General features: G+C 36.4%; 1 protein-coding gene across 1 annotated transcript in view; it reads right to left on the bottom strand.

The window, feature by feature from the left end:
* Window positions 1–13,500, bottom strand: part of gbe1b (glucan (1,4-alpha-), branching enzyme 1b) — a 123,430-nt gene that overhangs the window by 35,213 nt on the left and 74,717 nt on the right. Inside the window, exon 13 of the mRNA XM_014012748.1 lies at window positions 6,222–6,406. Within this exon, the coding sequence (XP_013868202.1) occupies window positions 6,222–6,406 (185 nt within the window). The remainder of the gene's footprint in view (window positions 1–6,221; window positions 6,407–13,500) is intronic.

The raw sequence follows: 13,500 nt of genomic DNA, 5'->3' as shown, positions 1-13,500 counted from the left end.
CTAGTGTGGTGTACCTAATAAAGTGGCCGGTGAATGTATGTTTATCATATAAAGTCTAATGTTACAACTAATCGGGGATCCCTTTAAGAACCTCCTACCGTTTCCAACATTCCCACTTCAGCACATCTTTACAACAATAGATAGATAGGGATAGATGCTCTGGGGCGGGAGCTCAGCTGCAAGCTGAGCTACAGGGAGGAGCTTTGTGTAAACAGGCGGAGCTTTGTACCAGTAAGTGTTTAGTCAGCTCCACATGGCTGCCACAGGAGGTTCAAGGATTACTCAAACATGCATAAATGAGTCAAAGCAACAATTTGTGCATGTTTTTGAGGTGGAAATGGCATTATAACATGATATAAAGGTAAAAAAGTAGATTTTGCATAATACACACCCCCTTTAAGCTAAATCTTGCTGTGGGATCTGCTGAGCATCATCACCAACACATACATACAGTGTTGTACATTGTTCAATGTTTATGCTGAAAGCTATGGCGTCAACTTTGTCTGATAACAAATATTCATACAATTCTGGATATATTTGAATGAAATCTAGAAAAGGGCATGTACCATTGTGTGCACTTATTCAACTGTTTGATTCACCTTTAATCAAGATGGCCAGAGTTTAACAAAAACTGTAATAATTTCACATTTTCTAAACATAGGATGGAATTTGTCTAAAGCTCAGGCATACACGAAAAGTGGCGGGTGATATGCATTCCTTCAAGGATCGCTGGGCTTAGTTTACTTCCAGATTTTATTCTTTAATAATTTGTGGTTTCTAGAGATCACAAACAAATTCTCTCCATGTTTCCATTTTCAATAAGTTCATTTCCGCCTGAGACAATAAGGAAAACTGCTGACAAATGGTTTTGGGGTTCTCATTTCATCTACAAAACGTCCTTGGATCAACCCGGCTCAGTGAAATATTGAACGAGCCGAGCTACAGAATATATCTAATAAGTGCAATTACCTTGGCAATGTCATTGATAAGCTCTGCAGAGGATTCAGACCTCTCTGGTTATTACAGCAGAATCTCTGAACATTATTGGCATTATCTGTGAATGATGTTCAACAAAGTCTCTTTCTGATATCGCACAAGTTCCCAAATAGGTGAACAGGACTTTTTTTTTTTTTTCAGTTGCGTCTTGTGCAGAAAGACTAATAGTCGAGGAGGGTCAGTCGCAGAACCCACTGGAATTGAAAAGTTATCTCATGCTATAATTTGATATTTAAATAATTTACAGAAAATCTTTTGCATATCTTAGGTAAAATTGGTTGTTTTATTCTGAGTTTCTTTGCTTTGAGGTTCATGCTTTAAATCTTTTCTCACAGTACCTGGATGATTGCATTTTAATGCATCAGGCGAATACTTCATGAATGGATAGAAACGTTAGGGATTCAAGGCCACTCTTAGTGAGCCTGAAACCTTGTTTTTAAACAATTATAAACCCTTTCAATGTCTTCATACTGTTGTAGGTTTTGCTGTACTCAGATGAGTAAAACGAAAACTTGATATGGCTTAGGGTTGGGCTAAATCGTATCGTGTGCAATTATTCACCAGAAAAACTGTAATCTGATTTTTTTATGGCATTTGACGATTAATACGATTAATGCCACCAAGCAGACTGACTAGAGATTACCCGGTCAGTCCGATCGATGCTCCTCTACGCTTCAAATGAGACAAACATTAAAAAAAGTTCTGTAATTCATTTACTTGGTCTATCAACACAATTTAAAAATTGATGTATAGCCTGAAGTCTGTACTTCTGACACAATTTGGAACAGATTTTTACAGAGAGCAAATCTTTCCCAATAGAGTGATATAAATTGGTCATGTGACAGGGAATTCCCATGGATGATCGGCATGCATTATGGCAGATTTAGTTTATGGTGGATGCTGACTTTAAAGCTGAATAAATATGGGATTCGAGGACCAGCACTACAGTGGCTCTCTTGTTATTTGACAAACAGGAAACAGTTTGTACAAATAAATGATGTAAAATCTGAACTCTGTGATATTGTATGTGGTGTGCCTCAGGGTTCCATGCTGGGCCCAAAATTATTTATTTTATATATATATAATTTTGTAAATGTATCAGGGTTTTTCAAGTGTGTTTTGTTTGCAGATGATACTAATTTCTTTTGTTTGGGAAAAGATATAGAATGACTGTTAAAGATGATGCAGAGAGAATTTATGAAAATACAAAATTGGTTTCAACTAAATAAATTATCATTAAATCTAGATAAAACGAATTACATGATATTTAGTAATAAAAAGAAAAGTGTTGAAGTTCCATTTAGAGTCAACAATGTTGATATCTGTAGAGTCAGTGAAGGGAAGTTTCTGGGAGTCATCATTGATGAAAAGATGACATGGAGACCTCATGTGAATTATTTAAGAACAAAAGTAGCTAAATCTATTGCATTACTATATAAAGTAAGGGAGTTGTTTAATGATAAAGCTTTGTATATGTTGTATAATGTAATGATTGTTCCATATTTGGTTTACTGTGTTAAGCGTGTAAAACAATTACAAATCCTGTTTTTATTTTGCAGAAAAGAGCTATAAGAATTATCACAAAAACAATTATGATTACCCATCAAACACATTATTTTGTCAGTTGAAATTATTGAAATTCTATGAGTTGGTTGATTACAACATTTTGCAGATTATGTATAAGGCTCATAAAAATATATTACCTTTGAACATAGAATTGAGTTTTGTTAAGAGACAAAGTTACTACAATCTAAAAGGGACAGAGGTGTTTGTGAAACCTAAAATCCAAACTAGTTTGAAGGTACGATGTAATTCAGTGCAAGGAATAAAATTAAGGAATAACCTGGAGTATTATATTAAAAGTGCAGGATCAGTGTATAAGTTTAGGAGAATGGTAAAATCCAGTCTGTTGAAGAAATATGAAATGACCTAATATGTATCCTTAAAAATTGTCTGAGAGATTTTAATTTTTTATTAATTTTTTTCTGTTTTTTATGATTGTTTGAATTTCTTTTGATGTAAAAAGGCGCAGATATAAGATTTTTTTCTTCCTTCTGCTGCCTTTCAATTTATTTTTCATTAGCATTTTTTTGTATACTGAATTTGCTTTGTTTTTTTAAATGAAATGAATGAATAAACTAAAAAAAAGGCAGCTTATTTTCAGACGTTAATACTGTGCTATCCAACTAAATTGTTCAGTAACTTAAAGCCAACAGCTCAGGGGCAGGACAATTATTATTAGATATTAACAAGTAATGAGAAATACCTTGGTAAAAGTTTCCTCATAACCTTGTGTATGAGAGATGTGGGAAAAGCTTAATTCACCTTAAGCTCCCTCCTACATATTGTATTAGGTTCACCTATTGTCTGTCGTTACGTTTTGAAAACATTTGAGATTAAACTCAATTTCATTTAGAAACCTTGTGACGTCGTTATGACGTCCTGGTTTTGGGTCAAAGTAAGTCACCTGATTAGCAATCTTATCAAGATTCCAGTCAGTAGCTTTGTTCTGGTTTTGATGTGTGCACGAGTGTTGACATTGTTCAGTTCTGTTGAACTGTGTATAAACCCACTTTATTTAAGATAAAGTATAGAAAAGCTAACATCTTTCTTCAGCCTTTTTCTTAACCTTGCCTTGCCAACTCCTAAGATAAACAGCCTCAAATGTCTGGTATTTAACATCTAATCTGACGTTTGTGTTTCTATTTAAGTGCGGTTAACAATTAAGACGTTAAAAGCTTGTTATTGTTGGTCCCAAAACTTTATAGAAAATTAATTGTTCACAATCAGGTGTACTCTATAGTCAATTTTGTATGATTTGTAAAATAAATGATCGCATACTATGTTTAAATCAACATTCACTGACTGAGAGTTATTTTTTGTGTCCATTCATTCTTGCACTAAAGAAATGTTTATCCAAACATTAAAAGAGATCCTTGCTAATGAAATTACTCTTGTAACCTTGTTATAAGAAGTGTAAGCTAACCCTTACATCTCTCTTTAATATAGTTTTATTCCCGTTATCTTAAACCGCATCCTTTTTTAATAAATGATCGCATACTATGGTTTAAGTCAACATTCACTGACTGAGAGTTATTTTTTGTGTCCATTCATTTTTGCACTTAAGAAATGTTTATCCAAAATAAAAGAGATCCTTGCTAATTAAACTACTCTTATAACCTTGATATAAGAAGTGTAAGAATATACCCTTACAACCTTTTAAATGTATTTTGTTTAATTTAATCATAAATTTAAAGTTTACCATTGATATAAGAAACAACTTTCACAAGGCGGGCCAGACGGGGGTCGCCTGCTGGCGTCGAGTTTGACACATGTGCTTTATAATAAAGACGTCAGTTTCAAATCTTACTTCTGATAAACAAAGCTTTTAACAGCCAAGTTCATCTTATTTTAAAGGTCCTATTGCTGCGTATTGGTCCGGTTGTTTGAGCCGCACCAATGTTTGCATTAGCGTATTCACAGCTGTTTAAAAGAACCGAACCAATGGGGGAAACAAACTCAGGTCTGTGTAAAACGGATCAAATGTGTCAGATTGTAGGTTTACTTGTGGTTCCTACAGTTTCCAATTTCCAAAAGTATAACCGTATCTACAGCTATATGTATAAATAAACTAAATTCATCTCAACTGCCACCTTGAAATGAAGCTGCACAAATGACAGCCACAGAGTTAAACTCAAAGACTTTGACACGTGAGCTAAAGAAACCAGTTGTGTCGGGCTTCAGGGTGGGGCTAACCTTTCAGGGCTGCCATTCAGAACAAAGACTTGTCTAACAACAACACACTATTAACTGTGAATTAATGTAGTCGACTGAAAGGTTCTCATTATCTGCATACACTTGATTCACTTCAGTTTGCTGCGACACCCACTGTAAATGTCTGGTTCTAATTTCTAGGCTGCTCAGCCATCTGTACGTTTGTCTTTCTGTGCTTTTATGTTTAGTTGTGTTGACTCGGATCAGCACAGTTTTAACACAAATATAAAACTCTGGAGTAAATCTGGATATGCTAAAAAATGTTAATATCTGTTGAGAATCACACATTCATAAATTCTCATGCACTAAATGAAGAAAACTCTTTTTTTTGTCTGCTTTTATATTACTGAGGTGTTTATAGGAAGACCCAGAGTTGAGATGTTATCTTTGTGATGAATACGGTCCTACTGGTCCCCACAGATCCCAGTGTTTTACACACACAACAGAACAATTACACACACAACACTGCCAATGTATAATTCTACAGATTCTTTTTTTATAAACACACGATGGTATAATTGACTTAAATGCTATAATTAGATGCCGTTTGAAGGTATATTGCATGGCTGTCAATCGCTGTATGATTTCACATAAAGAGCTCAGCGACAGCCAAGAAAAACAGCCTCCAGTGCGTAGCAGGTCAGCACTAGTGGCAGACTTATTTGTCTTTCTTGCCAGTAGCATCCGCTGGGAACAAGATTCTCCATCATTTCCCCAAAAGGCTCCCATTTTCCCCCCCTGCCTTACTGTCCTATTTACTTCCACAGGGTGTGGAATCCCCTCCCAGTAAGTCAGAGCGCACTTTTAACTCAGAAATTCAGAAATTCTCACAGGTGTATGGATAATAACGCTTCGCCGTACTTCTCTCACTCTGCTGCTTTTGCCTGTCTGCGGGTCAGCGTGTTAACACAGGAGGGCGGAGTAGCTTTAATCTGTGAGCAGATTCCCAGGGATATGTGGGATGGTTCATTTAAATCAATTACAACCTCTCGCTTCTAATCCCTGTCAATTTAGCTCCACTTCCCATTTATATTATCCCATCACTTTACTGTAAAAACCTCATGATTGAAAAAGAAAAGTACATTCAACTGCAAGTGGAGACAGAAATGCAAGAAAGAGCTGTTACTCTTCAACCTGACAGCAGCCAGAAAAAAAAAAAAAACAGGGCATTTCTAAAATGAGCTCCATTTATGAGGCTTTTATTTCTGTGTAAAATCTGAACAGATGCGTGGACAGATGAGGCCATGAAATGATGTTTCTCCTTAGATAAATCATTTTTAATGAGCGAAGTCTTCTTTTTTTAAACAAATGGAAGCCACTTCAGAATAAATTAAATAAAAGGTGTGATTAAAAATACGTGGTGCATCGTTCTATTTTCAAGTAATTTTCTTTTTTGAGTTTTACTGCCCAAAGCGTCTGTAAAAAAAAAAGTGAGCGTGTGCCGTTCTTACAGGTGGAGCTGCCAGCCAACCGTACTTGTCCTCGGTGCGGTTCATGTCCCGGTCAAAGGCGTAGAGCTGACGGTAGCGGAGGTGATCCGTATCCACCAGGTTAAACTGCCGCCGGGCGTAGTGGTAACTCTGATTGTTACCTTCCCTGGGGAAATCCAGCCACTCAGGATGGCCAAACTCATTTCCTGCAACACAGAGAATGTTATTAAAGAATGTACATAATGAAGGGAAAGGCACACTGTCTTTGAATTAGCATACTCCATCATGTCATGCTTTATGAGGTTCTTTTTCCTCTGAGGTTTTGTGAAAATTTTAACAAGACAAAAACGAAAAAGAAAAAATAAAAAAAGAAAGAGATCAAACACGCAAAAGTCACCGGCAGTCTTCAACCTTTTTATCACTCCGGAGGATTGTACAGTGCATGATAAAGCAGAGCCGCAATGTTCCAGCAGACGAGCTTCTTGTGACTTAAGATCATTAATTCATGAATAAAAGCTACAAATGCAAAAATTAAAAACAGCAGAATTAATTTTATATACATTAAAGTGCCTGTGACGTGTATATTCTTCATATACAAAAAGTCAAAGAAAGCATCTTTATTTGTAAGGAAATTGGCATAAAACGCACGATTTTTACCCATTTTGTCACATAACTGGCATTATTTCTTTTAACTTAGTTCAGCAAAAGTGAAACAGGAAGTGACATCAAAGGGGAACTCTAAGAACAGAAACTCCCCGGTCTTTATTTCAACAATATTATTTGAACTCTGACTCTTCTTCATCTCTCTGATAGTGACTCAAAATAAATTGAAGAAACATCAGATTCTTCTCTACAGTCTGCGTTGTTAGCCATTGTAGTAACGCACCGTTCACATGCAGACATTCCCCTGTGACATCACTTCCTGTTACTTCACATGTAAATATCTCATCAACCGTTCATCTGAGCGGTGTAAATTTTGTTTTGTAATATGTTATTAATGTTGCCTTTCCAAAAATGCTTTCATGTTTCCAACAAAAATCTGATGTCACAGATACTTTAATTTACCAACAACTTCAGGTGGGCATTAAACATGAGAAGAACTTAAAGGGGATGGAAGAGGAACAAAAAATTTAGCGACCATTTTCTTCATTTTGCTTCCTATTCTGCTCGTCTTCTTATGCCAATTGTAGCTTTTAGCTATGGTTTTGCTAATTTTAGCTTCTGCTCTGCTTGTTTTAATTTGAACTATCCAGTTGAAATTTTCCTTGAACACATTTCAGTCACTCAGCGCTCAGCATTCATGCTGCATTTTAGCAGGAAACATCATTTATCTTCATCTAAATCTCTACTTTTTTTCTCAAACTGAAGACAGATCAGTTTCTAAAAAAATAAAAAAAATAATAAATAAACCAAAACTGTTAATTAAAGAAGAGAAGCAGCTACTGCTACGAATAAAGGTTTCAGGACTAATATCAATATTTCACAAAGCTACATGCATACGGCAGGCGTTTATGAAACAACATCCCTGATCCTACAAACCTGTCATGCGGGGAGATGAGATAATGAATCCGTCACCAAATGTCACGACAACATCATAAAACAATAGCCGGCATAATTGAATTCCCAGCAGAGAAACAAACAGACAATGGATGTAGGAAGATGCAACCATAGTAAATAAATAAATTAAAAAAAAATCAAGAAATAAAACAAAACTAAAAAAAAAGAGCAATTGGATGAAGTGGAACTGACGGCGACTGACAGCAACTTCTAATGAAAAACATTATGGAGGTGTTAAGGAAAGTGGCAAACAATAAGAATTGGACTGCCAACAGAACGAGCTGACTGCAGCACTCGCCTCAAAATTAGGACGGCGAAAGCACAAAGAGGAGACAGACATGAGGAGGAAGAGAGAGAATAGGGAAGGAGGAAGACAGAGATCCTCTTCTTGTGACATCTGCATGAATAAGAAACCTCCCACACAACATGAAACATGGAGAATTACACCTCAACGCCACAAGTTACAAAAAAATAAAAATGAAAATAAAAAATAAACGACTCTCATAATCCAATGTGCATGCATGATTTATTTTTTTAAATCATGTACGCACATATACAAAAGTAAAAAAACAAACCAGAAAACCACAAAAAACACATAAAACTTCATCACTATAGGCAGAATCTTATATAACCGGTTGATTTTTAAATGAAAAGAAATGAAACAAAGCAGAAAAAAAAAGCATATCTTGCTTTGTAAAACACACGTAACTACCGGTAATTATATAAAGAAGTTATAGGTGGTGGCATAAAATACAAGAACTGAACTACTTTAGAGCTAATAAGTGATAATCTCCCCTGGTTCCTTGCTTGACGTATCCCCACAATAACAAAGACTGTAAAAATGAGCTTTTTCTTTCATGATTCATTGGATCTGTTATTTTTTATCTATTGTTATGACATAAATCTGCAGCACAAACTTAACATATATGTCTTATTGCGGTAACAAATAACACAACAAAAAGAAGTGCAGAAAGAGAAATGTTTATATACCGGCACAGGGTTGGCATTTTTAGTGAAAATACTGCCAACTACTTTGGAAAATATTCATTTATTTTTAAGTAGATGTCAAGTAATAAAAAATCCCTACCCATATAGTCATGGCAAACAGCTAAATAATTAACATATATATTTCAGAGACATGATAGGTAAGAATTTCACGTTCCAAAACAAACATGTACTCAATCAATTTGAAACCACAAACCTGTCATATGTATTTGTTTTAACTGTGAGAGGACGTCACACAAGCACATATGCAAAATCTCAGAGCCTGACAAACTGTGGGTTCAACCAGAAACTTGCTGTGACTTAGTGCTAACCATCTTATTGCCAACCCAAAAGTAAATAAAAAACCTCTTTCAAGGCTAAGGTTTTAGGACCAAAAGCACTACGATTTTTTTTCCAGAACTTAAAATATTGTAAACACAGCTGCAAAAGAACCGAACAAAACTTGCTGGTCAGCCACAAAAACGAACAACAAAAAGACATTGACAGGTAAATGGAGTAACACTGCTCACCTTAGTAAAAATGCAATTTTCCTGCTGGGGAAACCTGCATTCTGGCATCTACAAAAATGTTACTTTGACATTTGCCACCTGCTTTGACATTTCTGCAGACCAATCACACCACCCACACGGCAACAGCACTTTGCTATGACTGCAGCTTCCTTCGGCAGATCATCATTGGGTTCGACAAAAAACCTTTTCTGGAATGCTGAGAGGACGTGGCAAAGTCTTAGGTATTCACTTGAACTCCAAACTCCCTAAATTTTGGTCTGATGGGATCTGATCAGTGACCAGCAAGACCCAGTATACGGTAAATAGACCAAAACCTTCGCAAGGTCAGAAGTATTTGTTACTACCACGGCTGCACTTAGTTCAGTACCTAACTGCCCTGTTTTGCAGACCAAAGAAAATCTAATGCTTTTTTGAGGAAACATTGATAATAGTTTGTGTTATTTAAGAAAAAAGGCTCAAATTAACCTGTGTAAAACTAAGAACTGAACACCATGACCAAATCCATGAAAATTAAGATTTTAATCAGTCACATGTTGCTAATTAAATTCACTTGATTAACTGATCAGAGTCTCATCCAAAGCTGTCTGTTTTGTGTTTGACACAATTTCAAGAAAGACAGACCCCAATAATTTTCTTTTACAACTATTTTCTTTTAACAGTCTGTCAATCTGGGGGGAAAAAGTCTTTAACACTGCATCTCAGTTTTGTCGTCTCTTTGCTATGTCTGTTGAGTTTCAGCAGGTGGGAAGAACATTTTATTTTAAATCTCCATTACAGTTTGCCAAACGGCATGTGGAAAACTCCATGGTCAAGTACTTCTTGGCAGCCGGCCCTGGTTGAGATTTAATATGAGTTTTCTTCAGTTTGACACTCTGCCATGAAGCTTAGACCGGTGAGGAACTCAACAGTTGTCTGCTCAGTCTCTCCCACCTCACCTGCTGAGGCTTGTAACTCTGTCAGAGTTCTCACAGGTTTCTCTGTCCTCTCTGACTGTTCTACTCAGTCTGTGACGACGGTCTGCTCTTGATAGATTTAAACATGTCCCATATTAATTTAATTTCTTTATGATAAATTTAAAGGGGCAATATAATGTAAAATCAACTTTTTTTGAGTTTTATATCATGTTATAATGTTATACTCTCATTAAAAAAACATGCCCAAGCCTTGCTCTGACTCATTCATGCATGTTTTGAGAAATCCTGCAGCGTTTTTAGGAAGCCATGCTGAGGAGCAAAACGACAGGTGGGGAACAGAAACGCCTTTTGGGACCAGGAACGCCCCTGGGACGTGTCTTTAAGCCGAACTTCCTCATGGCGGAGCGCCCCCCTTCCCCTCCCCACACACCCCACCCATGACTCCTGCAGGCTCTCGGGTGAAACTGAAAGTGAAACTTAACTGTCTGCTGAGCTCCACTACTTCTCACTCAGTGAAGCTCTTTTCAGATTCAAAATACCTTTGAGGAAATGTATTTTCAGATTCCAAGTAACATCATGGTCAGTAGTAGCAAAACCAGTAGCAAAACCAGTATTTTAATAACAGCTAAAGGTGACATAGATACTTTATTATGGTATAGTATTTAAATATATAGATACTTTATTATGGTATAGTATTTAAATATATAGATACTTTATTATGGTATAGTATTTAAATATATGCCTGAGAAACATAATATTGCCCCTTTAAGGCACCAGGCATTCCCAAAGGGTCTTCCTGCCAAGTACTGCCCAGCCCATCCCTGCTTAGCTTCCGAGATCAAACAAGATCACGGTGATATGGCCACAACACAACATATTTTTATTTAATTGGTGTAAATTGCATTTCACTTTGACAATGAAACTTTATTTTTGTGGAAAAAAGACAGTTTATGTTGATCATGACATATTTATAAAAGCAATAAAAAAGCCCAAAGGTGAAGACTTTTTATTGGCATTGTAAGTGATGTCATCCCTTAATTATTCTTGGCCACCTCTGGGTCATCCATTTGAAACAACACTGAGTTGTATGGAAACGGCTCCAGTGCAGATAAAGCTGTGACAGACAAGCCCAGCGTAGAGGAGGAAATTGTTGCAGGCCAGTGGTGCACCGGGCATATCTGTGCTCTGCACGCTATATCAGGTCAGAAGCTGCATGTGTGATACGACCGCTGCATTTTACCAGCGCAAGCCCAAACCCCACCTCACTGATTTATCTAGCAAATTTTAATCAGCTGGATTTTACAGCGGCCCACAGTCTTCTTGTAAAAATGTCTGGTGACTATCTGGTAACAACAAAATCTTGTTTTGTGCTTAAAAAATGAAGTTATAGAAAACTTTATCCTGTTTACATCGTCTGCCCACTTGACAACCTTCCCTCAAGAAAAACTTTTTTTGTGTGTGTGTGTGTGTTGAATAAACCCAGACAGAGTAAGCATCATATTCAATGGATTCAGGCAGCCTTTACATCTACCATGAAAAGAGGAGCGGCATAATAGAATATTCTCAGACACTGTGCTAGACGTTCCACTCTTTAAGTCCTACCTAAAGAATAAAATCCATTATTACCTTGGGGAACTTTCTAAAAAAATAAAAATAAATAAAATAAAAATCACACTCGGAGTGTTTAATGCATATTTTATTATTTTAGTGTATCCACCATCAGGCTGGCTTGTAAACATCTACAGTACCTTTGAGCTCCCACATTTCCCTGTCTTACTTTCAACACGCCCAAGGGAAACGGTTTCGCTTTGTTGCATACAGCCAGTGAAGAAGTTCCTATAAAGGCATTGTACAACCGACGCACTGTCAACCTGCAGAAAAAGATATTATCAAGAAAGGCTGCAGTACATGCCAACGATGACTCGTCAACCGAGGAGAAAACCACAAGTGCATTCCATGTGTACTGGAGCTCGGGTCGCTTTTATAAAAGCTGTCCAGGTTCTGGCCAATTGTGACGCAAGTGGGAGCAACGCTTCAGCGTGTTCACACTTGCAAAATTATCATGACAGATGATGTATTACTGAGAATTATGAATAAAATATTCGAACCCTACTGGCCTAACAAACATTATGGCCTTCCTACACCTTTTACAACTCATTTCTAATAGTGACTTTACTTTTGGCCACAGGAGTAGCAGGAACTAAAGTGAAGAAAAGTTCAATTTGAAAGAGTTTAGGAACTATTACAACTAGAAGAAAATATTGTTTTCTGAAAAGAAGTCAGTGGGAATGTTTATCGACTTTGCTGAAATTTGTTGAAGAAGCTGAAACTGAATAGTTTGAGTAAAAACAATCTTTTTTTTTGCATTTTATCCTAACATTTTACTAAAACTGATGGTTTCATGATGGAATATCATAATTCTCCAAGGTCACCTGAAAAGATCTGACTGGTCTGTGCCTGCACGGCATGTACAGTCCACAGTAAAAAAGCTCAAAGTATTAGCACTCATCCAAGGATTTAGTCTGTAATTTAATCCAATCATATTTAACAGTAGATCGTTATGTTTTTTATGTTTCATTATTTATGACTAAATTGCCTAACTTTTGTCACAGTTGCCTTTTGAAGCAATTAAGGCCTTGTAAGCTCATTTCATTTGCTGTCAGTTTCTAAAAGTTATCCTCCTTTGATTTCCTCCTCCTGGGCCGGTTCAGCACTCCTGTCACTGAAGTGTTCACTAAACGAGTCACCTGTCAGTCAGTCGAATTTTACACTTGAAAGTTTTTGGTTTGTTTGAAACAATGAACTCTTAAAAGACTAGAACCAAAGAGAAACACTTGACATATTTTATATTTTCATTTAGAACGAGACGCCTCAAGAAAAAACAACAAAACAAAACTAAACAAAAAAATAATCAAAAATTAACATTTAAAGAAGTGATTTCCTTTTGCTGACATCAATCATTCAGGCATTATTTCGATTTTATCTGTTGGATAATGAGCAGAAGCGTTTTAAGACCAGCAGCAGAACTTCAGAATTGCTAAATTATTTTCAGTTACTGTATAACAAGAAAAAAAAAGATTCAGACTTTCATGTAAAAAAAAATACATCTTTACATAACAGTCTCTTGTGGACTTCTCCACTAATGAGTCTGTCCTTATTTTATCCATTTTCTATCCCACAAAGTGTGTGCCATATGGGGGCACCTTCACATGCAGTCTATGGTGTGCCAACACACACATATTTATGCACAATTCAATTAATGCACTAAAACACAAGGGCGAGAGAGACAGAAAACACACACAGACATATATATAT

Source organism: Austrofundulus limnaeus, unplaced genomic scaffold (genome assembly GCF_001266775.1).
Source record: "Austrofundulus limnaeus strain Quisiro unplaced genomic scaffold, Austrofundulus_limnaeus-1.0 Scaffold94, whole genome shotgun sequence".
NCBI classification, from domain to species: Eukaryota; Metazoa; Chordata; class Actinopteri; order Cyprinodontiformes; family Rivulidae; genus Austrofundulus; species Austrofundulus limnaeus.
Note: the sequence above shows the minus strand (reverse complement) of the source record. Positions and strands in the feature narration are given on the sequence as shown.